Source organism: Giraffa tippelskirchi, chromosome 3, assembly GCF_054371585.1.
Source record: "Giraffa tippelskirchi isolate mGirTip1 chromosome 3, T2T-mGirTip1v1.2.pri, whole genome shotgun sequence".
Classification (NCBI taxonomy): Eukaryota; Metazoa; Chordata; class Mammalia; order Artiodactyla; family Giraffidae; genus Giraffa; species Giraffa tippelskirchi.
Genome location: NC_137277.1, coordinates 39,665,562 through 39,691,085, shown reverse-complemented (window position 1 = coordinate 39,691,085; position 25,524 = coordinate 39,665,562). Strand labels below are relative to the sequence as shown.

The 25,524-nt window shown below is 42.3% G+C and overlaps 3 protein-coding genes and 2 non-coding genes across 31 annotated transcripts in view; 1 reads left to right on the top strand and 4 right to left on the bottom strand.

The window, feature by feature from the left end:
* SMG6 (SMG6 nonsense mediated mRNA decay factor) overlaps window positions 1-2,288 on the bottom strand; it is a 197,945-nt gene extending 195,657 nt beyond the window's left edge. For 3 of the 7 annotated variants that reach the window (XM_081580003.1, XM_081580004.1, XM_081580008.1), the window contains exon 1: window positions 2,168-2,288. In XM_081580003.1, coding sequence (XP_081436129.1) covers window positions 2,168-2,255 — 88 coding nt within the window. In that variant the 5' untranslated portion in view covers window positions 2,256-2,288. Of the gene's footprint in view, window positions 1-590; window positions 2,079-2,167 lie in introns of those variants that run through there. The other 4 variants (XM_081580007.1, XM_081580010.1, XM_081580005.1 and 1 more) reach the window with 2 other exon arrangements.
* Window positions 769-15,155, top strand: SRR (serine racemase). 10 transcript variants are annotated; one of them, XM_081580044.1, is made up of 9 exons: window positions 769-906; window positions 1,329-1,461; window positions 10,197-10,368; window positions 12,003-12,129; window positions 12,317-12,420; window positions 13,476-13,595; window positions 13,723-13,797; window positions 14,277-14,486; window positions 14,818-15,155. In XM_081580044.1, the coding sequence occupies exons 3-9, from the start codon at window positions 10,201-10,203 to the stop codon at window positions 15,013-15,015; spliced, it is 1,002 nt and encodes a 333-aa protein (XP_081436170.1). In that variant the 5' UTR covers window positions 769-906; window positions 1,329-1,461; window positions 10,197-10,200; the 3' UTR covers window positions 15,016-15,155. The 10 variants fall into 10 exon arrangements, with proteins under 10 accessions (XP_081436170.1, XP_081436165.1, XP_081436164.1 ...); XM_081580038.1 differs by lacking the exons at window positions 769-906; window positions 1,329-1,461 and adding exons at window positions 2,506-2,564; window positions 5,396-5,482; XM_081580037.1 differs by lacking the exons at window positions 769-906; window positions 1,329-1,461 and adding exons at window positions 2,506-2,564; window positions 5,346-5,482.
* TSR1 (TSR1 ribosome maturation factor) lies at window positions 13,829-25,498 on the bottom strand. 12 transcript variants are annotated; one of them, XM_081580019.1, is made up of 15 exons: window positions 25,058-25,498; window positions 24,132-24,235; window positions 23,598-23,817; window positions 23,345-23,479; window positions 22,543-22,967; window positions 21,651-21,810; window positions 21,106-21,263; window positions 20,295-20,491; window positions 19,391-19,553; window positions 18,924-19,034; window positions 17,622-17,754; window positions 16,386-16,502; window positions 15,861-16,001; window positions 15,680-15,754; window positions 13,829-15,552 (listed from the first exon to the last, which is right to left on the bottom strand). In XM_081580019.1, exons 1-15 carry the CDS (start codon window positions 25,284-25,286, stop codon window positions 15,374-15,376), a joined length of 2,547 nt encoding a protein of 848 aa, XP_081436145.1. In that variant the 5' UTR covers window positions 25,287-25,498; the 3' UTR covers window positions 13,829-15,373. The 12 variants fall into 12 exon arrangements, with proteins under 12 accessions (XP_081436145.1, XP_081436147.1, XP_081436155.1 ...); XM_081580021.1 differs by having other exon boundaries at window positions 20,295-20,485; XM_081580029.1 differs by having other exon boundaries at window positions 23,767-23,817.
* On the bottom strand, window positions 17,396-17,490 carry LOC145544031 (small nucleolar RNA SNORD91 family). Its single transcript, XR_014081255.1, has one exon. It is a non-coding gene; the product is annotated as a small nucleolar RNA SNORD91 family (small nucleolar RNA).
* Window positions 18,687-18,781, bottom strand: LOC145544032 (small nucleolar RNA SNORD91 family). The gene has a single exon (XR_014081257.1). It is a non-coding gene; the product is annotated as a small nucleolar RNA SNORD91 family (small nucleolar RNA).
* Window positions 25,499-25,524: the final 26 nt, after the last annotated feature.

The window sequence follows — 25,524 nt, the reverse complement described above, 5'->3', positions numbered from 1 at the left end:
TGCCATGTTGGAGAGAGTGTTGAGGAGGAAAAGGTGGAAGAATAAAGGGGAAGGAGAGGAAAAAAACTGTCATTAAAAGTAAAGCAAGAATTACACATTCAAGTGTTCATATCGATGGACAAGGAAGCAACTTTCTGCAGAAACGGAAATTCTACTAGGTTTAAGATATTTGTTCAGCATCTGGCAAAACTAAAAACTTAACTATATTGGAGCTACCTACACTTGAGTTAGGGAAACAACGGGGAAAAAAATCATATTCTCTTATGATTTTTACCCAAATCATACTTGGATCCACAAGACCCTAAACTACCTCATCACTGTCAGAATAAAAGATATCTGACCAGTTCTGCATTGGACTTTTTTCTGCTATAGAGCTCTCAGCTCCATCATGGTCTCTTCTGCCTCTAACATTTTTTATCGGGTGGTTGAGTCCTTTTAACATACTAATGGGAGAAGAGGGAGAAAATGAGGGGTATGCATATAACAATCCACAGTTCCGGATATCTCTGGAGAAAAAGTTTGCAACTCCAGTCACTGAACTTGGCCAGGACGATCATCTTCTTGAGGCTTTCAACTACCCAATCACATACCTCCAGTTGAAGCAAACAGGAAGCAGTTCCTTTCACATTCTTCATCTCCACTCATGCCCACTAACTCTCTAGCAGCAGCCAGTAGAGTCATTTCAGGGAAACACTTCTCAGACTATCATCATTAGAATACTGAGACTAACTGCTACTATGATGGAATATGAGAAGGAAAAAGTTCCATAAGGGAGCTTTCCCTGGAGGATGATGGAAGTATTGTGACATGCTCTCAAAACACCAAGGACTGGGGCACTCAAGAAGAAGAAAACTGAACTTCAGAAACCACTCTCCAGGCTCCAGGAACTTGCAGAATGACAGATAAGCAAGTATCAATTTTCTGATCGGTTACCTTTAGCTGTTAAGGGGAGAGTCAACTGTAAATGGCCACTAAACTGTTCAGTGGGGGAAGAAACAGGACTTAGTGAGATTGTAGAGTACTCAAAATGGAATGCTATAGAAAATTCTAGTATTGTTGTGTTAACACCAGCGCAAACAAGCTCGTAACAGGGGTCACATGCTCCAGTATTTACACCCTTGGGTGTAACAAAATTGAGAAGAAAAAAAAAAAAACCCAAACCCTGAAGTTTAAGATACCGCTTCAGTATTTTCCAAAGTTTAAAAGACTGCTTCATTCACTTTGAATAAAGGTAAAGCAGTTTAATTCTAGAATAACTCACCCTAAGCAGCCTTTGTAAGTTGTGGGGAGGGGTTGGGGGGCGGAGAAGAACCACTACCACTTTTCAGAGAGGAGAGAGGAAACAACCCGAATAATCCAATTCAGATGGCCAAAGAAAACCAATTTCACCAACTTCAGCCATAAGCCTGCAGAAACAGAACTACCATTCCTAAACGAACTCCCCTGACTAACCAAGGAGAGGTGAGACACTAAAATCTTTCCCGGTGTTTTCCCGGTGTGGCTGGAGGCTTTAACTTGCAAGTTGGACATTCTCTCTGATGTAAAAAAAAAAAAAAAAAAACTGCTCCCACACATGCCAAGGCCAAACCAGAGTACAATCAGCTCTCTGGGGTCCTGGATCCCTCCGGTGGCGCAGCCTTCAGAAGCCTGCCTTGCGGGAAAAAGTTCAGCAAGGAAATCCCAAGCTGTTGAACCTTTTCTTCTCCAGGTCTCCAGCCCCTTCTCTCCAAGGGGAAATAAGAAGGGGCAGGCCTGCGGCTGACTCCTCGGGGAACCATACACTCCGGGGTCCTCCTCCGCCAGACCCCAGCGCCCAACTCTTTGTCGTTTCCCCCGACAGCTGGGAACCCACGGACTGGTGTGAGAGGACCAGAGCAATGGGGAACAGTCACCTTCTCCGTGAGAAAGGGGGCGGAGACAGGAACCCGGGCTGGGCTCTCCCGGAGGGGCTGGAGGCGGCGGAACCCGACCCCGCACCAACTCTCGGGCTGGTAGGGAGGGGAGAGCCCGCCCCGGGGAGGGCCCGCCCCGCCCTCGGCCCCCGCCCCCACTGTTGGGGGAAGGGGCGGGGGCTCCGGAGCGCCGAGGACCGAGCGGGGAGGAGGCAGAGGAGGGGAGGGAGGCGGGGCGGGCAGGCCCGGCCCAGCAGCTGGGCGGCGCGACTCACCTCTGTTCCCGGCCTGTGGAGCCAGAGTGGCCAGGATCCCTCGCAGCTCCGACGCGGAGATCCGGACACGCTCCAACCCCTCCGCCATCTTCGCGGCTGCTGCTACAGCTGCAGCTACTCCGCCAGCGCCGCGCGCGCGCAGCCAGGAAACCACGACGGCCGGGCGGCGCGCGCGCGCGCGCTCACCCACCTCCCACCCTTTTCCCCGCCCCCTCCCGCTCTCCTCCCCAAACGACGGTGGCCGCACAGGGAGGAAACGCGCCGAACGCACGCTCGGTCGCTCCTGAGGGAACAGCCGGGCTGCCAGTCTGGGCGGGGCCGACGGGCGCCGCGCGTGCGCAGAGGAGTGGTCGGGAAGGTGCGCTGAGGCTGGAGTTGGAGGCGCGGCGCCTGGGAGGTGAGGTGAGGTCAGGCGCGGCCGAGCCAGGCCGAGCGAGGCGAGGGTTCGCGGCGGTGACTGCATTTGCTGTTGTGGTGGCCGTCGTGGACACCGGTGCCGGCATGGGACTCGGAGTCTGTCCGGGCCTTCTCCATTCGTCTTAGGCCAGGGTCTCCCACCACAGGCCCGGACTGGTGCATCGGGCTTTTACTTTGGGACCTTCAAGATCTTGGAAGGCAGTTACTATTGTGCCCCTTTCTTTTTATGTTTAAAGGTGATGAAACTGAATGTCAGGACAATAGCAAATTGCCCAGGATGACACAATGGATAATGACCAGAGACTCCAAGTCTTTTTCTTTTTTTTTTTTAAATACAGTATAGATGGCTCTCGTTGAGGGAAGGGTTGTGTGGAAATAAGTCAGGTGTGAGGAAGCGATTTGGGAATTTGCTGTATCACTGTGAAGTTTTGGAAAAATTACTTGACATTCCTGGATCTCAGGTTGATTTCTTTTTGTTTTTGTTTTTCATCTTTAACATGTAACTGGTACTTTACTGCTTTTTCCTGAGCCTGTGTTCAGAACTGGTGAAACTCCCTCTTGCAAGGCTGCTTTCCTCCACCTCTTGCTCCTTCCCAGTGGCACACAGCCTATTGGACCTCTACACCATCAAAGAATAGTTACTAATTACTCCTTAGACTGAGTGGGCATAAAAGATGCAAACAATCTGACAACTTCTTCAGTTACTACTAGGTGGCAGGCAGACCCTTCCCCTCCAGAAGGCTAAACAGATGGAAAAAGTCAGTAGACAGCAAAAAAAGGGGAATGATTAGAGTGGACAGAGCAAATGGCATGGCAGTCTTTAAAAACATGAAAGGGAAAGGAAAAATTGTTTAAAACTAATTCGATATTACAGTGAAATTGGACAGGATGTTGGAACAGTTTTTTTTTTTAAGGTGAAAAGTGTGAACAAAGCTTCCCTAGGAAAGACATGATCGCCAAATTAATGCAACCGTTTCAGTGAACTGCAGGATGAGATATGCCAAAAGTTAAAACCAGCTCAAAAAAATTGACCAGAATTCAGAAGGGAAATGTAATAGAAAGGTAGCTCAGTGGTGAAGAATCCACCTGCCAGTGCAGGAGACACAGGAGTTTCGAGTTCAATCCCTGGTCAGGAAGAGCCCCTGGAGTAGAAAGTGGCAACCCACTCCAGTATTCTTGCCTGGAAAATTACATGGACAGGGAGCCTGGTGAGTTACACCCCATAGGGTCACAAAGAGTTGGACACGACCGAACAACACACACACATTGAGAGATGAAGGAGACATGGAGAATGGATCCAGAAAACTAAGAATCAAATATGAGTTCAGAAGGTAATAACTGACTGAGGAGAAACAATAATCAAAGATATAATAGAAGAAAATTTAGTAATTTGATGAAAATTTTGAATTTAAAAGTTAATTTCAACTCTCAGATTTAAAGGGTTAATGAAATACCAGGTAAAAATAAATGAAAAGACAACCGTATTTAGACCTGTATCACAATGAAAGCTGAGTTTAAAGAATTAAAATATGTGCTAATAAATATATTTAAGATGTATTTTTTTAAAACCAAACCAATTGCATAGCAAGATACAGAGTATGGTTCTGAGAGCAGCAAAACCATTTATTGCAAATATAAGTTTCTATATAAACATATCAAAAAGGATGTGGAAGAATACATACCAAACTTTTTTAAATGGTTATCTTGGGAATTCCCTGGCAGTCCAGTGGTTAGGATTCCTTGCTTTCACTGCCGAGAGCCCATGTTCAATCCCTTGTCAGGGAACTAAGATCTCAGAAGCCGTGTGGTGTGGCCAAATAAATTAATAAATTAAAAAATAAATAAGTAATCTACATATTCAATAAAGTTAAAAATAAAAATAGAAGGAAGAAATAAAGATAAAATCATAAATTAAGGAAAAAGAATAACACTTGGTAAATCAAAGCACTCATTCTTCAGAAATAAAGTAGACATTATGTAATAGACACATTTCTGGCAAAAATTTTTAAAAACCCAAAAGACATCCTATCAAATGCTTCATAGGAAGTACAAACTTAGCTCATCAGATTTCTGATTTTCCTCCTAAAATATTCCTTACCAGCCTTCTATCTCAGTAAATTATACCACCATCTAAGTCGAAACCCAGGAGTTATCCTTGATACCTCCCTCTCCCTCAGTAACCCCATTCAATCCAATATCAAAATACATCTTTTCTATCTCTGTAGTGGACATGTATGGAGTTTATAACTTCAGTATTTTCCCTTTTTTTCTCTCAAAAACTGCCCCTTACTCTCACTGATAGTACTTTCTCTTTTCCTTTTTCTATTTTATTTTTTCCTTTCTTTTCTCTTTTACTCCTTTCCTTTGCTCCTATTTTTCCCTCAGGTGTAGAGATTTCAGGCTGTCATACTGTTTGGTTCACATCATCGTCAACAAGGCCTTTCTCTTTTTTCCTTTTTTCCTACATTCCAGTTCCCACTCGTGTTCCTTCCGTCTTCAGAAGCCACTCTAATGTGTTTGATATATGTCCTTTGAAAATACATGTATCTTTGAATAATATATAATATTGCTTTGTGTATCTATGTATTTTAAACATTTGATATTGTGTTCTAGAAATCATTGTTTCTTTTTCATGTTTCTGTAAATACTTCTAACTATTGCATGGTATTGTCTTAAATGACCTCATACTCTTGGCCACTGGTCTTGGGCCATGATGGGCCAACCAGAGTCCCTACCCAGAACTTTTTTAACTGAAACTAAGAAAAAAAGAAAACCCCCTCCAGTGTGGAAGCCATAAAATGCAAAACACAGGAGCTGTCAGCAGCCATGTGTCCTGCCATGTGGAACCAGCTGGTCTGCAGTGAAAAGAATGAAGCCAACGTGCAGAAAGCAGCAGAGGTGAGAAACAGAAAGTCCTGGAAAACCTCTCAAGTCCCTGGTCCCACTTGTTCCTAATGCTCCATATTCCTGCCCTTTCCGTGGTTCAACTTTTCTGCATTGCATGAGCCAATAAATTCTCATCGCCTCCATCTTGTGCCTACGCCAGGTTCAAATTGGGGTTCTGTCACTTGTAACCAAGAAGTCTAACTAATTATAATCTCCAAAATGTACATGTGTGTGTGTTTTTAATTGTAAAATACATGTAACATGAAATATACCATCATGACCATTTTTAAGTGTACAGTTCAGTAGTGTTAAGTACATTCACACTGTTGTACAACCAATCTCCAGAACTCGTTTCATCTTGCAAAACTGAAACTAGACCCTTTGAATAGCTTCCCATCCCCCTGTCCTCCCCACAGCCTCTTACCATTCTATTTTCTGTCTATGAATCTGACTACTATAGGTACCTCACATACGTGTAACCATATGGTATTTGTCTTTTTCCAATTGACATTTCAGTTAGCATATCCCCAAGATTCATCCATATTATAGCACAAGTCAGAATCTCCTTTTTTAATGCTGAATAATATTTCATTGTGTGTATATACCACATTTTGTTTATCCATTCATCTGTTGATGAATACTTGGAATGCTTCCACCTTTTGGCCATTGCAGATAATACTGCTGTGGACATAGGTGTACAGATATGTCTTTGAGACCCTTATTGAATTCTTTTGGATATATACCCAGAAGTAGAATTGCTGAGTCATATGGTAATTCTGTTTAATTTGGGGGGGAAACTACCATAATGTTTTCCACAGCAGCTGCACCATTTTACATTTCTACCAACAGTGCACAAGGACTCCAGTTTTTCTAGATCCTGCCAATACCTGTTATTTTCCCATTTGAGTTTTTTTTTTTTTTAATAGTAGCAATCCTGGTAGGTGTATGGTAGTATCTCATTGTGTTTTTGGTTTGCATTTCTCTAATGATTAATGATGTTGAGCATCTTTTCATGTGTTTGTTGGCCATTTGTATATCTTTTTTGGAGAAATGTCTATTCAAGTCCTTCGCCCATTTTTCAGTTGTTTCTTCCAAAATATATCTTGAATGATTATTTTTCTCTGCCTCCACTTTCACCATTAAAGCCCCTGTTGTCTTTCATGTGGACAACTGTAATATTTCATAACTGGATTCCCTGAGTCCAACTCTTATCTCTTTCCTTTTCATTCATCACAGTGTAGCAAGTGATTTTTTATAAATATGAATTCTTACATGTCACCTGCTCAAAATTCTCCAGTGACATTTTTTTGTCAGAGAATAGTGGATTTACAATGCTGTGTTTCTGTGGTACAGCAAAGTGAATCTGTTACACATAAAATATATCCACTCTTACATTCTTTTCCCATATAGGTCATTACAGAGTATTGAATAGAGTTCTCTGTGCTATATATAGTAGGTCCTTGTTAGTTACCTAGTTTATATATAGTAGTGTGTGTATGTCCATCCCAGCTTCCCAATTTATCCTTCCTCCCTCCTTTTCCTCCCTGGTAATCATAAGTCCAATGGCATTACTCTTTTTTTTTTTTCAATGGCATTACTCTTAAAAAAAAAAAAAATTCCGTGAGTCATGGTCCCTTATGATCTAGACTCTGTCAACTTCACTTTCCTTATCTCTTATCACATTTCCTATTGATCCCATTTTCAGATCCTTTAGTTCCTGGAAGATGTCAAGCTCTTTCCCTCCTTAAAGCCTTCACAGATTATTATTATTATTCCCTCAACCCGAAACACTTTCCCCACTACTCTGCCCTTTCATCTTATAGGTCATAATTTAATTTTACTTCTCAAAAAAAAAGCTAATTATTCACAGAAAAATAAAAATTCACTTCTACATAGAGGGTCTTCATTGACCTCCTTCACTGATCTAAAATAAAGCCTTTCAATATACTATCCTATCCTAATACACCTCCCTAAGTTAACACATCAGTGTTGGCAAATACATATTTAATTGGATTATTTATTAAGATACCTGACCAATACATTGTAATCTTTATGAGAATAGGAACAAGTCTACTTTTCTAATACTGTATCCCCAGATCAAACAGTATCTGACACATAGAAGGTGCTCAATATTTTTTTAATGAATATAATGAAAAACTTAGAAATATTAATATGTACAACTTGATACTAATAAATTTTAAATTAAGTGATTTTACCAAAAAAATTACTGAAATTAATTCAAGAGGCAATGGCAAATCCATATAAACCAGTAACTATGAAGTCACTGAAAAGTTACCAGAGGTATGTTTATAAGGTAAAGGCAAATTATTTGCAGATGGCATGATTGTTTAAAGAATAAACTGTAAAGTATTTGATATAACAAGATAATCTGGTAAAGTATTGAATTACATGATAAAAATTGTTAGTTTTCATATACATCATCAGTAAGCAGTTTAAAAATCTAAAAAATGCCTTCTCTCAAAAGCAACAGAAGTATGTTGCACTTAGGCATAAATTTAATCAGGTCTATACAAGGAGCAAATAAATTATGATAACTTTACTAAGAAATCTAAAACAAAAGGACTTTACTAAATTAAAAGACATCCATTGTTAATGGATGCGGAAGTTCAACATTTTCAAATGTTAGTTAGGCCCCCAATTCATTTGTACATTGTACAATGGAATTTCTGGCAACCTTGGTAAAGGATTTCTAAAGTTCTTTTGGAAGAACTGATATATGAGAAAAGCCAATAAATTTTAGAAATTTTAGAAAGGGAAGAACATATTAATACTATTAAAGGAATTGGCAGTCTAATCAATGGAACAAAATCCAGAAAAGCCCCAAGCATTAATAGAAATTTAATTTTTTATAAATTATTATATTTCACAGGAAAATGACAATTCAGTATAGTGTATTAAAGATTCACAAAATAAGTGGCCAATATACAGAAAAAATGTTCAGTCACTAGTAATTAAATCTAAACTACTAGACATATTTCAGTAAATTGACAGATAAAAATGATAAGGGTAAAGGTAAATAGTCATTCCTCAGAAAGTGATGATGGGGTATAAATTGACATAATCTACAGCCCTTCTGATCAGTTTGGCAGTGGATGTCAAATGCCTTAGAAGTATGTATGCCTTTTAATGTAAAATGCCACTGGTGGAATCTACTCAAACCATGTATAGAGATAAAGATCTTACAACAAGTCTGTTCATTACATCATTGTTATAGCAAAAACAGAGGAAAATTGAAATGTTCAACAGAGTTATGTAGAACTATGGTATTTTTGTAAAAAGAAGTACTAGTGATTTAAAAAGTCATATAAGGGCTGGTGTCTCAGTGGTAAAGAATCCATCTGCCAATGCAGGAGACATGAGTTTGATCCCCGGTGAGGGAAGATCCCACGTGCCATGGAGCAACTAAGCCCATGTGACACAACTACTGAAACCTGTTTTGGAGCACAGGCTCCAAAACAAGAGAAGCCACAGCAATGAGAAGCCCGTATGCCTCAACTAGAGCATAGCCTCTGCTCCCTGCAATTAGAGAAGTCTGTGCAGCAACAAACACCCAGCACAGCTAAAAAGAATTTTTTTAATCTTTTTTAAAAGTCATATAAAATATCGATTGATAAGATTCATATTCATAATACTGTCTGAAAAAAGCAAGTTATCAAACATGTCAAAAACGTTTTGTCTGTGTATATATATATATATATATATACATACATACATATATATATATATATATATATGGGCCTGGACAGAGAGACACCAGAACTTCAGTAGCAATTGTCTTTGGAGAGGAAGCAAATTAAATTGTCTTTCTATTGAATATGCATTGCCTTTGTTAATAAGGAAAAATAAAGAGAATCACAATAAAAACAGTGAAAAGTGGAAGCTTAATGCAGTCACTGGAAATTACAATTAGGAAAACTTTGAAGAAACTGAGCCAAATGGAAAAAGAGTAAATGAAATACTATCTTTGGTTCAACTGTTACATGCATATTGAAAAAACAGAAGGAAACATAGAAAGTGAATTTATTAAGATGGTAGAATTGTAGGAGATTTTTCCCCTTGGCAAATTGTGAAATATTTTTTAAAATAAAAATCTATAGCAGATTTTAAAACCAGTTTATTTAAGCTTCACAACAATGATGAAAAAGTAAAGACTAGTGGCAGTAAAACAGATAGATGGTATAGGTGAGGACTGAGCTTTAAGCCTTCCAGAATCACCAGGAATCAACTTTATTTCCTATAAAGTTTCAATAAAAGAAACTTATACACCAAAAAACTCAGCTTCAAGAGATGTTCCCTTATGCAGAAATTCTGGAACCCCAGTAATGAAGATGGTTCCCACATGAACACTACAGGCCGAGTCTATTTTCCAATGTTATGCATTTTCTTTGTTTTTTTGTTTTGGAGTGTTAGTTTTTTGAGTTTAAGATTCACAGCAAAACTGCTAAGAAGGTACAGAAATTTGCCATATGCCCCTTGCCCACACACATGTATAGCCTCCCTCATTATCGACATCCCCCACCAGAGTGGTGTATTTGTTACAGTTGAACCTGCATTGATATACCATTACCACCAAAGTCCATAGTTTACATTATGGTTCACTCTTGGGGATGTACATCCCATGAGTCTGTTGTGCGTTTTCAAAATCTTTTCATTAAATATATCGTCTAGGCTTGCTTTGACCCCCCTTCTTATTCTTGGGTTACAGAACCATGTGTGATCAATACTGCATCTCCTTTGCTGATGTTGAAAAAGCTCATATCAACATTCGAGATTTTATCCACCTCACACCAGTGCTAACAAGTTCCATTTTGAATCAAGTAACAGGACGAAATCTTTTCTTCAAATGTGAACTCTTCCAGAAAACTGGATCTTTTAAGGTAACAATCCTTTTTGATAGTGTACCATGTTTCTTTTCAAACCACTTTCACATAAAATGTGTATGATCCTCCTGACCACCCGGTGAGGTAGGTAGAATTAATGTCTTTTTATAGCTAAAGAAAGGGTTGTCAATATTTTCCTTTGCTTAAGTCCTGGTTACTTAGCATCATAGTGTTCTGGAGAGCCACTTTTACACTATCTCAAAATTCCTTATAATTTAGGTGATCACATACAGCTTACTGTCCAAATTAGGACATGTTTGAGGATGAAAAGGGGAACTTCTAATGATAGAACAAAGAGCACAGTTGTCAACTTGGACACCTGTGTTGTTCAGTCGTGTCCAACGCCTTGAGACATGACTTTGCAACATGACATGTGTGATCATGCTGTATATAGCCAAGTTTAAGCATTCACTTGCTACGTGTTTATACATGATGAATAAAAAAGGTCTAAACCTAGCTCAGCCCTCATATAACAAAACCTTTTTCTTTTTCTGTAATATATGTCAGGGCCTCTCCTTTGCATAAAAATAGGTTTCTGTGTTTCTTCATTATCAGAATTTTCTGACCATTAGTTGAACTTCATTCAACTAATGAACTTCAAGATTCATTCAAGTAAAAATCTGAAAGCTACATTTTGGACTGTGCCTGAGAAGTATTAGTACCTATTAAGTGGTAGCTTTAGGATATCATGTATTTACCTTTTTTCAGCACCCATTAACTGAGAACTTTTAAACAATACAAAAACTTCTCCTTTCTTTTGTCCTTTGCTTCTGTCACAGTTTGTTCTTCATTTGTCACACATCAAGCACATATTTTCACTAACTATACTAGGTGTATGTACTGGAGGCCTTGCCCTATATCCATACTTTCAGGGGAAGACAAAAGTAGGTTGATGACAAGTGTCTTACAGAGATACAGAGAACTCCCCAGCCATCCAGTGGTTAGGCCTCTGTGCTTTCCCTGCCAAAGGCCCAGGTTTGATCCCTGGTTGAGGAACTAAGATCCTGCAAGCCATGCAGTGCAGTCCAAATAAAAAGATATAAAGATACAAACAAGGACCATGGAAGCCAATGGAGTACCTAATTTTGCCTGGGAGAGCAAGAAGGTTGAACCAGGTGATGTTTGATCCAAGTTTTATAGGATGATACTTTTAGCCAGATCAGGGAGTGAGGGAAAGAACTACAGGTAGAGGCATCAGCATATCAAGTAGAGGTGTGAGCTAACCTGGTGGGAAATTAGCAGCAACTTAAGATGGCTATGACACTGACATGTTAGAAAGTAACATATCAGGTATGTTAGAAAGGCTGCAACTTTTAAAGAATTTGTACTTTTCTTACAAAAACAGGCAATCAATGAAAAAGGTAACATTTGTTTTTAAAGGGTAATTTTCATAATCTAGCTGAACTATTAGATGAGAGTGATCCTTGAGGCAGGATCAGCTGATATTCATAAACTCCCAGTTGAGAAATTAAGCCTCACTGAGGTAGTGGCCAAGATGAACATGAAATATTTACAACTAATGCAATTTACTGGGTGTGCAGTGTTGGGAGAGAAAAAGCTAAAGCTGGTGGGTTTTTTTGAAAAGAAAATATTTTCAACAAATGGATTAATTCACCATCCCTCTTTTCCAGATTCGTGGTGCCCTTAATGCAATCAGAGGCTTGATTTCTGCCCATCCAGAAGAGAAGCCCAGAGCTGTTGTTACTCACAGCAGTGGAAACCATGGCCAGGCTCTCTCCTTTGCTGCCAGATTGGAAGGTACTTGATTAATTTCTCAGGGTCCTGGGCAAGATCATCAGAGAGTAGAAAAGTATCCTTAACTTTTCAGTGAGATTGGTGATAGCCATGGAAATTTATTTCCAGCCCCTAATTACAAGCAAACTGAACAGAGGTTTCTATCCTCAAGTCTGATTTGTACTAACTAAATGTTGTTTCTCCCTCCCAGGGATTCCTGCTTATGTCATAGTGCCGGAAACAGCTCCCAACTGTAAAAAACTGGCAATACAAGCCTATGGAGCCTCTATAATATACAGTGAACAGAGCGAAGAGGTAAGAGAGAATGTTCAGCACCACCTTAACAGCGTTCGTGGTCATATGAAACCTCTCTACTTCACTGGGTGCAGCTTCGTCTCCTTTGTTGTTCCCTTTTTAAATGTGGGCACACCCCTCACTCAGAAGATCTAGTTATGGTCTCCTAGTTTAAAACTTCTAACTCCAGTCCTGACCTTTACTCTTAGCCCAGACTTGTATATTCCCAATTGGGTGTCCTAATAGGTATCTCAAACTGCCTAAAACTAAACTCATTTTAATACTCTTCCACTTCCAGTCTCCCCCATATCAGTAAATGGCAATTTGTCAGCCCCAAATCCTCAATGACTTTCTATTTCATACACAGTGGAAACCAAAGTGTTTTTGTTTTTTTTTTTTAACAAACTTAAGAAATCATACTGTATTTTTTCAATATTTGGCTGAGATGGGTCTCAGTTGTTGCATGCAGGATGTTTGATCTTCGTTATGGCATGTGAGATCTTTAGTTACGATATGCAAACTCTTAGTTGCAGCACGTGGGATCTAGTTCCCTGACCAGGGATGGAAACCTGGTCCCCTGCACTGGGAGAATGAGTTTTAGCCACTGGACCACCAGGGAAATCCCAGAAACAAAAGTTCTTGAAATCACCTGTGGCCCAGATGAACTGGCCCATTACTACTTTTCTGATCTCATCTTCCACTGTTACTCTCCTCCAAACACTCCACACCAACCACACTAACTTAGCAGTTTCTCAAAGCCAAGCATTCCTATTCTGTGGTCTTTGCACCTGCTGTTCCTCTATCCCTGGAATATTCTGTGGAGACACACAGGACTTGTTCAAATTCATTTTTCTCCCAAAGCATGTAGACATAGCATGCTTATATCCCACCCTATCCCACCATGTTAGAACGTAACCCCACTGAGTGCAGGGACTGTTTTGTTCAGTCATATCCTCAGTGCCAGAACCAAGTCTGAGAAAAGCAGACAGCCAATGAACTGTTAAATGACTGAATCTAACTTGCTAGGGACTCTATTAAATACAGATAAAGTAAGCTAAAGTAATGTCCTCTTTCAGTCCAGAGAAAATATTACAAAAAGAATTGTGGAAGAAACAGAAGGCATTATGATACATCCCAACCAGGAGCCTGCAGTGATAGCTGGGCAAGGGACAGTTGCCATGGAAGTGCTAAATCAGGTAACAGCTTAGTTGTTTAGCTGCCAGTAATGCCGTTGTTTGGCCATAGAACCAATTCTTCCATATGTACATATAAAACTGGTTATTAACACACCTATTTTAATACTTTATATTCTTTTCACTGAAGGTTCCCTTGGTAGATGCACTGGTAGTACCTGTAGGAGGAGGAGGAATGCTTGCTGGAATAGCCATTACAGTGAAGGTGAGAAAACAGCTTCTGGAGGACTCCCCACTTGAGGCACAGAAGTTTATTTTGTATTATAGTACACTGTGAGTACTTGCTCAACGTTCCCCTCAAACTGCCATTCCTTATCATCCCCTGGCACTTGAGATGGAAGGCTCTTCTCTGCATCACTACCCTTTTCTTGATGAAAACTTTACAACACAAAAGCCATTACAACGAGTGGCACCCTCACAGTCCTTTGAATTCCATCTCACCAACTTACTATCCAGGTCAGGAGCTACTCCTTTCCTAAGTCACCAGCAGAACCAGTTGTGATCTAGGCAACTGAAGGCCAGAGTGGAAAAACATTTAAAGTGCTTAAAGGCCTTATTTCCAATACATAGATTAAAAGAAAGGCTCTTGGGCAGAAATGTGTTAACTGTACTATCTGTTTTACTGCAAGCATGCAGGCAAAATGCTTTGGCTAGTTGTAAGGTATCTAACATTCCTCTTCCTAGGCTCTGAGACCTAGTGTGAAGGTATATGCTGCTGAACCCTTGAATGCAGATGACTGCTACCAGTCCAAACTGAAAGGGGAACTAACCCCCAACCCCTGTCCTCCAGAAACCATAGCAGATGGTATCAAATCCAGCATTGGCTTAAACACCTGGCCTATTATAAGGGACCTCGTGGATGATGTCTTCACTGTCACAGAGGATGAAATTAAGGTGAGGCCCCAAGAGGAAAGAAAACAACAAAAGAATGGAGCAACTTCTTAGGCAAAAACCCTCCTGTTGCAAATGGCAACTAACCCACAAGGGGAATTGACTAGGTGATTTCATAATATGTGAGAGGGTGCTCCAGATGAGTGTCAACACAGTAAAGCAAGCTAGAATGAAAAAAGCCCTGCCCTTCACTGGCAAACATAAATGTATCACAAACAGGAAAATTCAGACTGGGCATACACCCCCATTTGGCCTTTAATCATAGAGGCCAACCAACTAGGCTCTTTCCCCCTTTTCCCATGTCACTAATTCTTATTCCCTTCTATACTGACAGTATGCAACCCAGCTCGTGTGGGAGAGGATGAAATTGCTTATTGAACCTACAGCTGGTGTTGGAGTGGCCGCTGTGCTGTCTCAGCATTTTCAAACAGTTTCTGCAGAAGTAAAGAACATCTGTATTGTGCTCAGTGGTGGAAATGTAGACTTAACCTCCCTAACTTGGGTGAAGCAGGATGAAAAGGCAGCTCCTTAGCAATCTGTTTCTGTTTAATAAGTGCCAAAGGAAGAAAAGGGACTCAAGTGTCTAGACACTTGGAAATTTTGTCTCCTGGTCATTGTCAACTTCCTATCTTCCCCTCTAAAACAGCCTTCAAAACCCTAATGGATAATGTGTATTTCAGTAAGATTTCATGTTTTTTTTTTTTTTGACGAAGTTGAACTAGAAAAACATCCATACTTAACTGAGACACCTTATCAAGGCCAAGAAAAGTCTTCTGCACAAAGGAGCAGGAGCCCTTAAGTAGAAAGCTCAAACTGGGCAATCACAACCTACAGGCTCCCATCCCTAGAGTGCTCACTAGTAGCAGTGAGACAGAATCCCACTGAATCCATTACTCCATGTCCACTTCAGGCACTGTTGAAGAAATCTCACTTTTCACCCAGGGGACTGGTTCTGGTACATATGGATCATAAGTCCACTTGGGGAAAACTCTTTTATAAAGATTCATCAGTACTGTGTCCTGAGATTTTAGCTTCCCATCAAAACTGCACTTCATGTGACCATGAGTACCTAGAATGAAAACAGAATGAGTGGGTCATATTAATAGAAAACTTTAGAGCAGTGGTCTCCTAACCCAGTGGTCGTTTAATAGCACTGGGGAAGTCTACACAAGCTCCCAAATCGCACATTCTCTTACCTAAAGGCTCCTTGATGTGGCCCCTGCGGCCCCATTTTGTTCTCAGCTCCACAGGTTTAAACCACAGTACATCCTCTTAGACAAAGAAACACACAGAAGACCAGGATGAAACACCTATCCATAATGTATAAACCCAACCTTCATCCCACAAAGGCAACTGGATCCCCTCTGTCACACCTACCTCTGTTGAAAAACATGTAACGCACCACTGCCGTCTTAGTGAAAATTTTGAAAGGATGACCACTCAGAACAACTCTCTTGATGACCATCCTGTCTGGATCCACTGACAAGAGATGGCCTGTGGCAATGAGGCTGTGCATTCCTAAAGGGCAAAAGCAGAGCAGCAGGAGGCTTTTGGTCAAAGCCTTCACTTATTGTCCAGTCTATTTAAAGACCTATGAGGGATCTTGGGGAAACCCAGTGGGTATGTACTATGTGGCCCTCCTGGGTTCATGGCCAAGATCACTGATATTCCTGCTGAGCCTGTCCTCAGAACCTACCCTAAATAGAGCACCCTGAGCAGCCTCCACCAATTAGCTAAGGTTTGCAAGCAAGATAAAACCCCATTTGTCATCCTGAAATTGGGATAATTTAAAAAAACATCATTACCTTTTTTGTTACCATTTGACTCCCAAATTTAAATACAGAAAGCAGTTAATCTTATTAAGGACCCACAGGCCTATTCACCTCTGTGAACTCAACTTACCATTGCTGTTCTGTTTGAAGAGCAGCACAGATGCAGGAGGAAAAGTGATTGGGGCATATACTGTCACCACCAAGGCTGTGTCTGCAGTCAGGAACCTCTGAAATTTATGTTTATCCGCTGCCATTCAAAGAATAAAAACCAGAACATATTTTGAGAAACAATAGGTAATCCAGACGCCTGTGAAAAGCTGTTATCACTGGAACTCTTAAACTAAGGCAACTAATGTTTCTTTATCCTACTGGTTTTCCAAACATTTTCTGGCCTCTGTACAACTGAAAAATACAACCCTATCCTATCAGAGTGATTTTTCAACAAGGAGGCAGAGTCTTGGAGCTTGAACTGTATTTTGGGATTTGAAAAAGTTCTCCAGGTGATCCTGATACATACCACCCTACCTCATTTGAGAATTGGTGCTTTACAGAAAAACACTCCACTAATTCAACAGCTCTTAGTCTTGAGCAAGGATTGGCAAACATTTTCTATAATCAGAGTACGTATTTTAGGCTTTGTGGCCGTAGAGTCTCTCTTCTAATTACTCACTTGTTACTAAAGCACAAAAACAGCTACAAACAATACATTTTTAAAAATTAATACTGAAAGTTATAGGGAAATAAAATATTTTAAGGGCAATATTAAAGATAGCATGGTTGGTGAGCAAAGAAATTATCCAGAGCATCCTTTAATACTGCTCTTTTTCACCTTCCTCTGGCCACCGCTGGGGGCTGAGAGTGTGGGTAACATTCAGAAGCCCTGACATACTGCAAATATCTTCCCACTCTAAAGACTGTAAGAGGACAATCATTTTTTGTCATAGGAGTATCCCTGGTCATCACTGTCCAAACTCTCATCTAATCTCAAGATCTCAGAAGTCATACACCTCTGCTTTATCCAACTGTGGGCCACCCCTTAGACTTCACCCACTGGGACATCAGATGCCAAGGGTTCCATGACACATCATTTCTTGAAAGTTGCCGACCCCTATTCAACACTGACTCTGCAGCAAATACTCATGGCAGAGGAGCCTCAGCACCACACAGAGGTTGCATCACTGGGATGCTTCAGACAGGTTCAGACATTTTGAATGGAAACATCACTGGCTCCTAAACCAGCGTTTGAAATGGTGTATTCTGCACAGCCCATCCCCGCCCTCCCATACTCCCACCCCCTGCTGCAAAATCACAGTCCCCTAAAAGACAGTAAGATGGACAAGAACCCAGAAACTTCCTTGCTGCTTACCTGCAGTGTGCTGCGAGAATAAAGGTGAGGCTCGGAAGCGCCTGAATCCACAGTGGAAGATCAGCTCCTCTTTAGCTTTCACGGGTTCAGTGTTGCCAGGGTGCCGGCTCACCACCATATTAAGTACTGACATCTGGGGGCCAAATAGAGAAACAGAACTTCATATCAGGAATAGAACACCCTGAAGTACAAGAAGGCAAACCAAACCAGCAGACTGGGTTCACCCTAAGAGCTGACAATACTAATTTATGTTGTTTAGTCACTAAGTTGTGTCCAACTCTTTTTGTGACTCCATGGACTGTAGCCTGCCAGGCTCCTCTGTCCATGGGATTTTCCAGGCAAGAATCCTGGAGTGGGTTGCCATTTCCTTCTTCAGGGGATCTTCCTGACCCAGGGACTGAACCCACATCTCCTGCACTGCAGATAGATTCTTTACTGCTGAGCCACCTGGGAAGCCCTATACTAATTTATGGTATAGTATAAATGATGAAACACAAATCCATCTTTTACCTTCACTAATAACTGGCATTCAAATTGAAAACAGGCTGGCTTTCAGAACTTTCATGTCCCTGCTATACCAGTTGACGTTCCCATGTGTAACATGCAAGGGTTCAACATCTACCACAAAATCAATGCCTACAAGTCACTAACCACACACTGCCAAACCACACTCATTCAAGACCCTTCTTGCTTCAACCATTACTCACATTGACCAAAGGCCAGAGCGCTCTTACACCCCAACCTACATGACTGCTGGCCACTAAGAGAAAAAAGATCTATACCTTGGCACGAAAGTGTAAGTGAAAGTCGCTCAGTCGTGTCCGACTCTTTGAAAGCCCATGGACTATACAGTCCAAGGAATTCTCCAGGCCAGAATACTGGAGTGGGTAGCCTTTCCCTTCTCCAGGGGATCTTCCCCACCCAGGGATCGAACCCAGGTCTCCCGCATTGCAGGCGGATTCATTACCAGCTGAGCCACAAGGGAAGCCCATACCTTGGCAGAAGCCCTCTTTATTTTGATGGATGCCAATCCTTAACTAAAGTCTGATCTGACAAACATACTTATATCAGAGAAGTCTCAGAACCATACAGAGATGACATCACCAAGGTGCATCAGACAGGTTCAGACATGTTAGGTAAAACCATCATCGACTTCTCTGTCATCCTCTCCTGACTCCTCATCATAAAGGCAGACTTTTGCATCCCAAGGAGCAAAACGTCAGCCACATAAAACATTAGGCTGTCAGATAAAATTGACTGGAAAGTGCCATAACTCCCATTTCCCACAAGACACTAACTCACCTTCTGTTCATGAGGTAGTAACGAAAATGCAATCAAGGGTGTGCCTCGCTTGAAGTGCTCAACCACTGAGACAGGGACTTCAGAGACATGAAGTGTGACGTACCAGCCAACCTGCCAGGAGAAAGCAGAATACGATCATGCAGTTACTCTTACGGTCTCAATAATGACGAACCATTTCTCCAACTATGTTAACAGTCTCCCAGACATTGATAAAGCCAGTGCTCACCCTCCAAGACTGCCTTGCACAGATGCCTCAACTACCCAGATTAAGCTTTCCCAGTTAACATCTCTGACACCTCTTTGTTCCCAGTATCACTCTGATCAGTAACTCGGTAGCTTCTCTAAATCAGCTGTAGGCAGCATACAACTCATTTAAGTACTCATGCCAAGAAAATGAGTGAGGGGAGACAGACACGACCTTGGCAAATAGAAGCAAATTATAGGGATGGACAAAGGAAAGCAGATACCTCAGCTCCTTCAACTTCTTTTTCTTCAATCTCTTTAAAGATGCGTCTCCGGGTATTAATAAAGTTCTGAAACTGAAAGATCCGAGCATAATCTCGAGGGAGGTTTTCCTTAGGATCCCATGGAGATGTCCGGAAGCTCTTAAGGCCTCTGTATTTCTGAAATCTAGAATATAGAGGATATTTTAAAGAAATTCACAGTGACATTTCTATGGTGCTACTTACCTGTTTCACCCAACTCACTTAAAATGCCCAAGGCTTAAAATGACAAAAATAAAGCAAAAAATTTTTTAACTTTTAAAAATTAAATAAAATGCCTAAGGCTTTAGCTTAAAGGAACTACCTTTCAAAATAACCTAATGGCCTAAATTAGGACCACCCTCCAAAAGAGCCGATAACAAGTATTTCAGCACCAAACCCCAGCTTCTTAAAAGTATTAACAGTGGCTCCCTGCTGTATATCGGGGAGTGGCTCTTTAACCCGACTAGCAGGGTCCTTGATAAAAGCCTTACCCCTCTAACAACCATCATAAACTCTGGTTTTAGTAAGACTCACCTTTAGAGTGGACAAGATCACCTTCACCCCTAACTCTTTTGTTTTTGCTGTTCTACCCAAACTTCCCCAAATCTCCAAATGTTATATACTTTAATAGAGTCTTAGCTCCAAAGGAAGCATTTGCTAATTAATCACAATTGTATTTCTGTAACATTATTAGTCTGTACTAAACAGTGTAGAATATGAATATATGACTGTTCCCTGTATGTTTGTGCTACCTTCCTGTATAAGGTTAGCCCTTTGGGAGGAAGAACAATGCGTTTTTTCTTCTTTTATATCACATTGAATTAGTTCTGAGCCATGTGAGTTTTAAATAAAAATGTACTGATTGATTCTGGACTTGCTGACTCACCGAATTCTAGCAGCCACGTCACGGGGGGTATCTACTTCATCTGGGAACATCTCTTCCAGTCTTTCTTGTTTATATTTCTCCAGCATTTTCTCCTCAGCCTCTTCATCCACTTTCTCATCATACAGATCATCACGTACAGACTCTCCTATAGTCATAGTTTCACATTCCTCCTCTTCTTCCTCTTCACTATCCTCGTCCTGTAGAATAAAGGACACATTCACAGTTTCTGAGGAAACTCACATCTTTACACAAAAGGCCACTACGCTGAAATTTACTAGATACACAGTCCAAACCAATATTAACTCTAATAGAGACTGAGTTATAAAATTTTATGGACTCTGAGGGAGAAGGTGAGGGTGGGATGTTCTGGGAGAATAGCATTGAAACATGTATATTATCATATGTGAAACAGAACACCATTCCATGTTCGATGCATGAGACAAGGGCTCAGGGCCGGGGCAATGGGATGACCCCGAGGGATGGGATGGGGAGGGAGGTGGGTGGGGGGTCCAGGAAGGGGAACACATGTAAACCCATGGCTGATTCATGTCAATGTATGGCAAAAACTATTACAATATTGTAAAGTAATTAGCCCCCAACTAAAATAAATAAATTTATTAAAAAAAAAAAAAAAGAAATAAAGCTGGGAATTAATGACAAAAAAAAAAAAAACAAACAAACAGAGTCTCATTCCAGCAACTACAAAGCTATTCCTAAGAAATGGACCACACATGCCCCGTAAGGTCAGGAACGCACCTTGCCTTGCATTGAGGCCTATACACAGAGGGTGCCCAAGGGCCCATTTCCTTACCTGAGATTCCTCTTCCATAAAATCCTCATGATCTATATCATCGTATTCATCTCCTTCCCCACCACTTTCACCATCCTCATCCAGAATCCATTCAGCTTGATAACTGGATGTTCCTTTGGGAACCTTCTTGACTACCTTGGAACTTTCCTTCAGGAAGTCTGTAAAAGCCCAAATGAGTTAAGTCACATACCTCCTCCTTTCCTCTATGACACAGGATATATTGCTACCAATACCAGGAACTCTGGCAGGCACTTACAAGTTTATCTCAGCTGCCTCAGAACTAGCAATACTAACACGGTTAAACAAGTCTTACAATGAATCAGAAGTTTATTAACCCATTCGTTAGAAAACAGTAAGTAATTCTTAGAGATAGAGCAAAGCTGTGTCCAGTGTTTGCTCAGCGCAAACTACAGCCTTTGGAGCTAAGAGAAGACAGACTTCCAGTACTTCCTCATCTATGCTAACTTTTAAGGTCTTCACTGTGAGCAGTTAAGACAAAACCCACAATTCTAGGCCAGATGAATTTTAAGTTTGCCAATACCAACCATGTGCCTCGCTCAGCTCCTCCTCTGTGGGCCAGGTCTGTTCCCCCTCCATTGGATCTGGGATAACCTCTGTTTGCAAAGATTCTTGTCTATCAGGGTCTGCCTTCATTAGAACCTTCAGGTCTTCCTCCATATCAGCTACAGCATCTGCAGCACAAATCTGAACACCCAAACAGTCGACAGTCAATTAAATGTTAGCCAAAAATCTACTAAATCTAACATAATTAGAAAGATCTAGAACAGCATAGTCCTCAAATAGAATAGAAAGCCAAAATTTGTCAGGATTTTTCAAATGATTCTATTTCCTAGCATTCTAAGTCTATAACTCTACTTAGCTCTTGAAGCCTTTCATAATCTGATCCCGTGCCTACCTGTTTATTACTCCCAGCCACTGTTATCCTCAGAGTTCAAAGAAACCCTTTGATCTATCACTTTACCTAGGCTCATGTTGTCTCTATTTGCTCGGATATTCTTCCATCTCTTTTCAACTCGTAAAACACATTCATCCTTCTCAATACCTGACACACATCGATCTCTTCCGTGAATCTTGGCAGTCTTTTTTTCAACTTCCACTGCAGGTATGTACTTCAACTATACTTTCTCAATCTTTATTTCACAGGTGTTTGCCATTTTTCTGACCTAATTAAGTTGTCTAAGGAGAGAGACTACATCTGTGTCTATCTATAGACTCAGAGCCATGCAAAGCATCTACAAAGCACTGAATAAATATTTGATATATCAACTTATTTGTAGTTGACTATTGCCTTATTTCGCAATTACCTCCAGGGACTAGGATATTTGTCCAAGTGTGTAGCTATACCACTTTCTCTGAAGTTAATTAGTTCTCATCCATGAATCTACAAGACATAGTTTTTAAGAACACCAATCTTACCTCCATTGCCGTGCCTGAGTCGTTTGAGGATTTGATCACTCTCGGATTTAAAGGGAAAGGGTCCACGGGGGCATCTATCTGTTTCATCTGGAAATCACCATGTCCAATGATATGCAGCACGCTATTTACATTCAGGGCCTGCCCACGAACATAGCCTGAGATCTTCAAGGTGCCCACCGAGTCACTCTCTTCACTAGGCACAAAGTCAGCAGCATGAGCAAATAGATAGGCACGTCGATCTCGAAAGGCAAGATGCCGTTGTTTTTGGTTAGCCAACTGCCTGAGCAGCATCCCTGCCTCCTGCTGAGTATCTAACAGGTGGAGTTTGTCCTCAGGAAAGCGCTTCTCCACTGCTTTACTTAGCTTTTTTCTGGCATCTATTTGTTTCTTCGGCGGGAGGCTAGAAATCCCTTGGACAGCTAATGCTGTGAGCAAAAGAGAAAAGGTTTCATGACTTGTTGCTTCACTATATGAAAATCCCCCTCTGCAGTTCACAAACAAGCTAATAGTTTAGTTGTGAGCCCAGAGATCACCAGGCAACCCAACACTCAGTTACCCTAAAGAAATTTCACAATAAAACCAAACTTCATAATCTTCTTCCTTCTCTGGGCAACTGGCAGTCCAGAAATAAAAAGGCACCTTGATACATGACTTGTAAATAATGGACCAAGTTAAGGCCACACATACTCGCACAATCCCCCAATGATATCTAGCGTTAGACACAGTGTCTGGCAAATTAGAGGTGAACAATAAATGCTAATTCACTTCCTTTCTTGGCCTGCAATACTTCCAACTCACTTACTATAGGTGGGAAGGCCCTGAGCAAACAGGCAAGAAAGGCAGTAATCCCCGGTGCTATCCCAGCCTTCTAGTGGATCAAGGAGGAACAGGATGGTATCAGCCACTTTAGCCATGTCTAACACAGTGTGCAGATCCCCTGGAATAGAAGACAACGTCAGTAGGAAAAGGTGGTTGACATCAAGACATTTTACTCACAAAGTATTACCACTAATGCTCAAAACATAATGATAGGAAATATTGTTGCATTCTCTAACCTGGCCTTGCAGATGTGAAAAACCACCGATGTTTCAAGCGGGGGCATAACAGCATAAAGCTATGGGTGCTTCCCCATTCATTCAAGTGTACAGTTCCAGTGTCCCTATCCTGAAGCAGCCGAAAGGCCTCTGGCAGGGAAATCCTGTTGTGCAGGGGCACCACCAGTACCTGATGAGGAGGGCCATCCTTGCTGCCAAGCTGTCTCTTTTCTGCCAAAACCTGAGGAAAGAAAGGATCAGAGAACACCTCAATGTTTCAATACTTTATTCCAGTACTGCATTTCCAACAGTACAGAGGCCCATCCTCAGCCTCCAAACCAGCATCTCTCTTGTTAAAAGATGTCAGGTATGCCAAGGAGGTGGGCAGGTGGTAGGCACAAAGCAAAGAAAGCTATAGCCTGCACACCTAACACGTGCTCTAGAGTCAGCTTCCATCTCTGACCCTCTTTCCAGGGTCACATTTTCTCGTTCGAGGCATTACCCGCCTAGAAAGATTGTGAAGCCACACCAGTCCCTAACCCCCAGTCCTCTCACCGCCTCCTTCTTCTGCTTTCGGAGCTGGCTGGCGCGATGCCTCTGGTCCACCCTGCTGAGATCTTTTCTCACCTTCTTGCTTAGGGTTTTCGGTGCTAGACGGCCTGGAAGGATATCAGACCTTTCTGATCTTGCGCAAAGCACTAGCAGGTCAAGAAAGGGGACCCCTGTCTGCCCTCCTTAGACCCTTTGCGCGGGGTCCAGGCCGGAAGCAGGAACTCATTCTGGGCACGAAGAAAAGCCGTTAATATCGATTAAACAGCTCTTCTTCCTCCAACCCTACCTTCTTACCCTTGCCGTCCCGCTGCGCGGACCCTCGACCCCGATGCCGCCCGCCTTTATGCGCTTTATTCTGCTGCTTAAGCGGGCCAGAACGATGGGCCGCCATGCTGCCGTTCACGTGTAACAAGTCGCCACTACTTCCGGGCTGAACAGATAGCTTCCGGTCCCCGCCTCGGGGGCGTGTCCTCTCCTGGTGGGGCGGGGCTCCTCGCGACCTCTCGCGAGTTTCGTTTACACCCGCCTCTAGGCGAAACCTCCGCGTAAACTTTTCCTAGACTGGTGGTCTGCTTTGGGGGACTTGAAAACACCGAATGCGGGCTCGAGGCTTGGGCTTTCAGTTTCGGAGGGCAGATAACCTTCCTTGAGTTTTGATTTTTTTTGCGCTATCACGTTGCATCACCTAGGAAGATTCTCCATTTGTGCGATAGAGGGCTAAGCCCCTCCTCTCAGCTAGCTTTGTGCGCGCCGCTCCTCAGTTGGCAGCAGCAGGTGTTCTTTGTCACTCTGAGCCACCGTTTGTCGCCCTCAGTTCCCAGGTGGGGCTGCTTAAGCCTACCAGGCAAATCGTGCGGAAGGCGCTTGTCTCACCTCCAGTTTCTGTGCCAGTTCCCGCTGGTCCCAGTTACCCCAACCCGCGCCCTCACCTCCCCTGTAGCTGCGGGAAAAGCCAGACAGGTCGTGGCGACCCCTCGGAGGAGGGACGGCTGACCGTGACTCTCGCGCGCTCAGAGCCAGCCGCGTCTCTGCAGATGGGGGCGGCTGTTCTCGCACTCCTCTTCCCACAAGCTTTGCAACGGAGGGCGCCCAGCTGGCAGGGGGGATTAAAGAAACGATGGCGCTCCACCGCCTTCCTCCCAGTCGGGGGACCAACATGGGCTTCCCAGTAACCAGACTGGAGGCGCGGGGGTCCTGGCCCCTCCCGTCGGGAAATCGAGCGTGTAGGAATCACGGAACATCCAGCTGGATGGGGGCCAGCTTTCGCAAGAGCGACTTGTTCCCCCGCTTAGACGCCCGGGGGGGGGGGGTCCGGGGCGCGCCCCGCCTCCCCGGCCCAGCGCTGTGCAGGGCTGACCACCGGCGCTCACAATGCGGGTTCGCGCCCTCGAGGCTG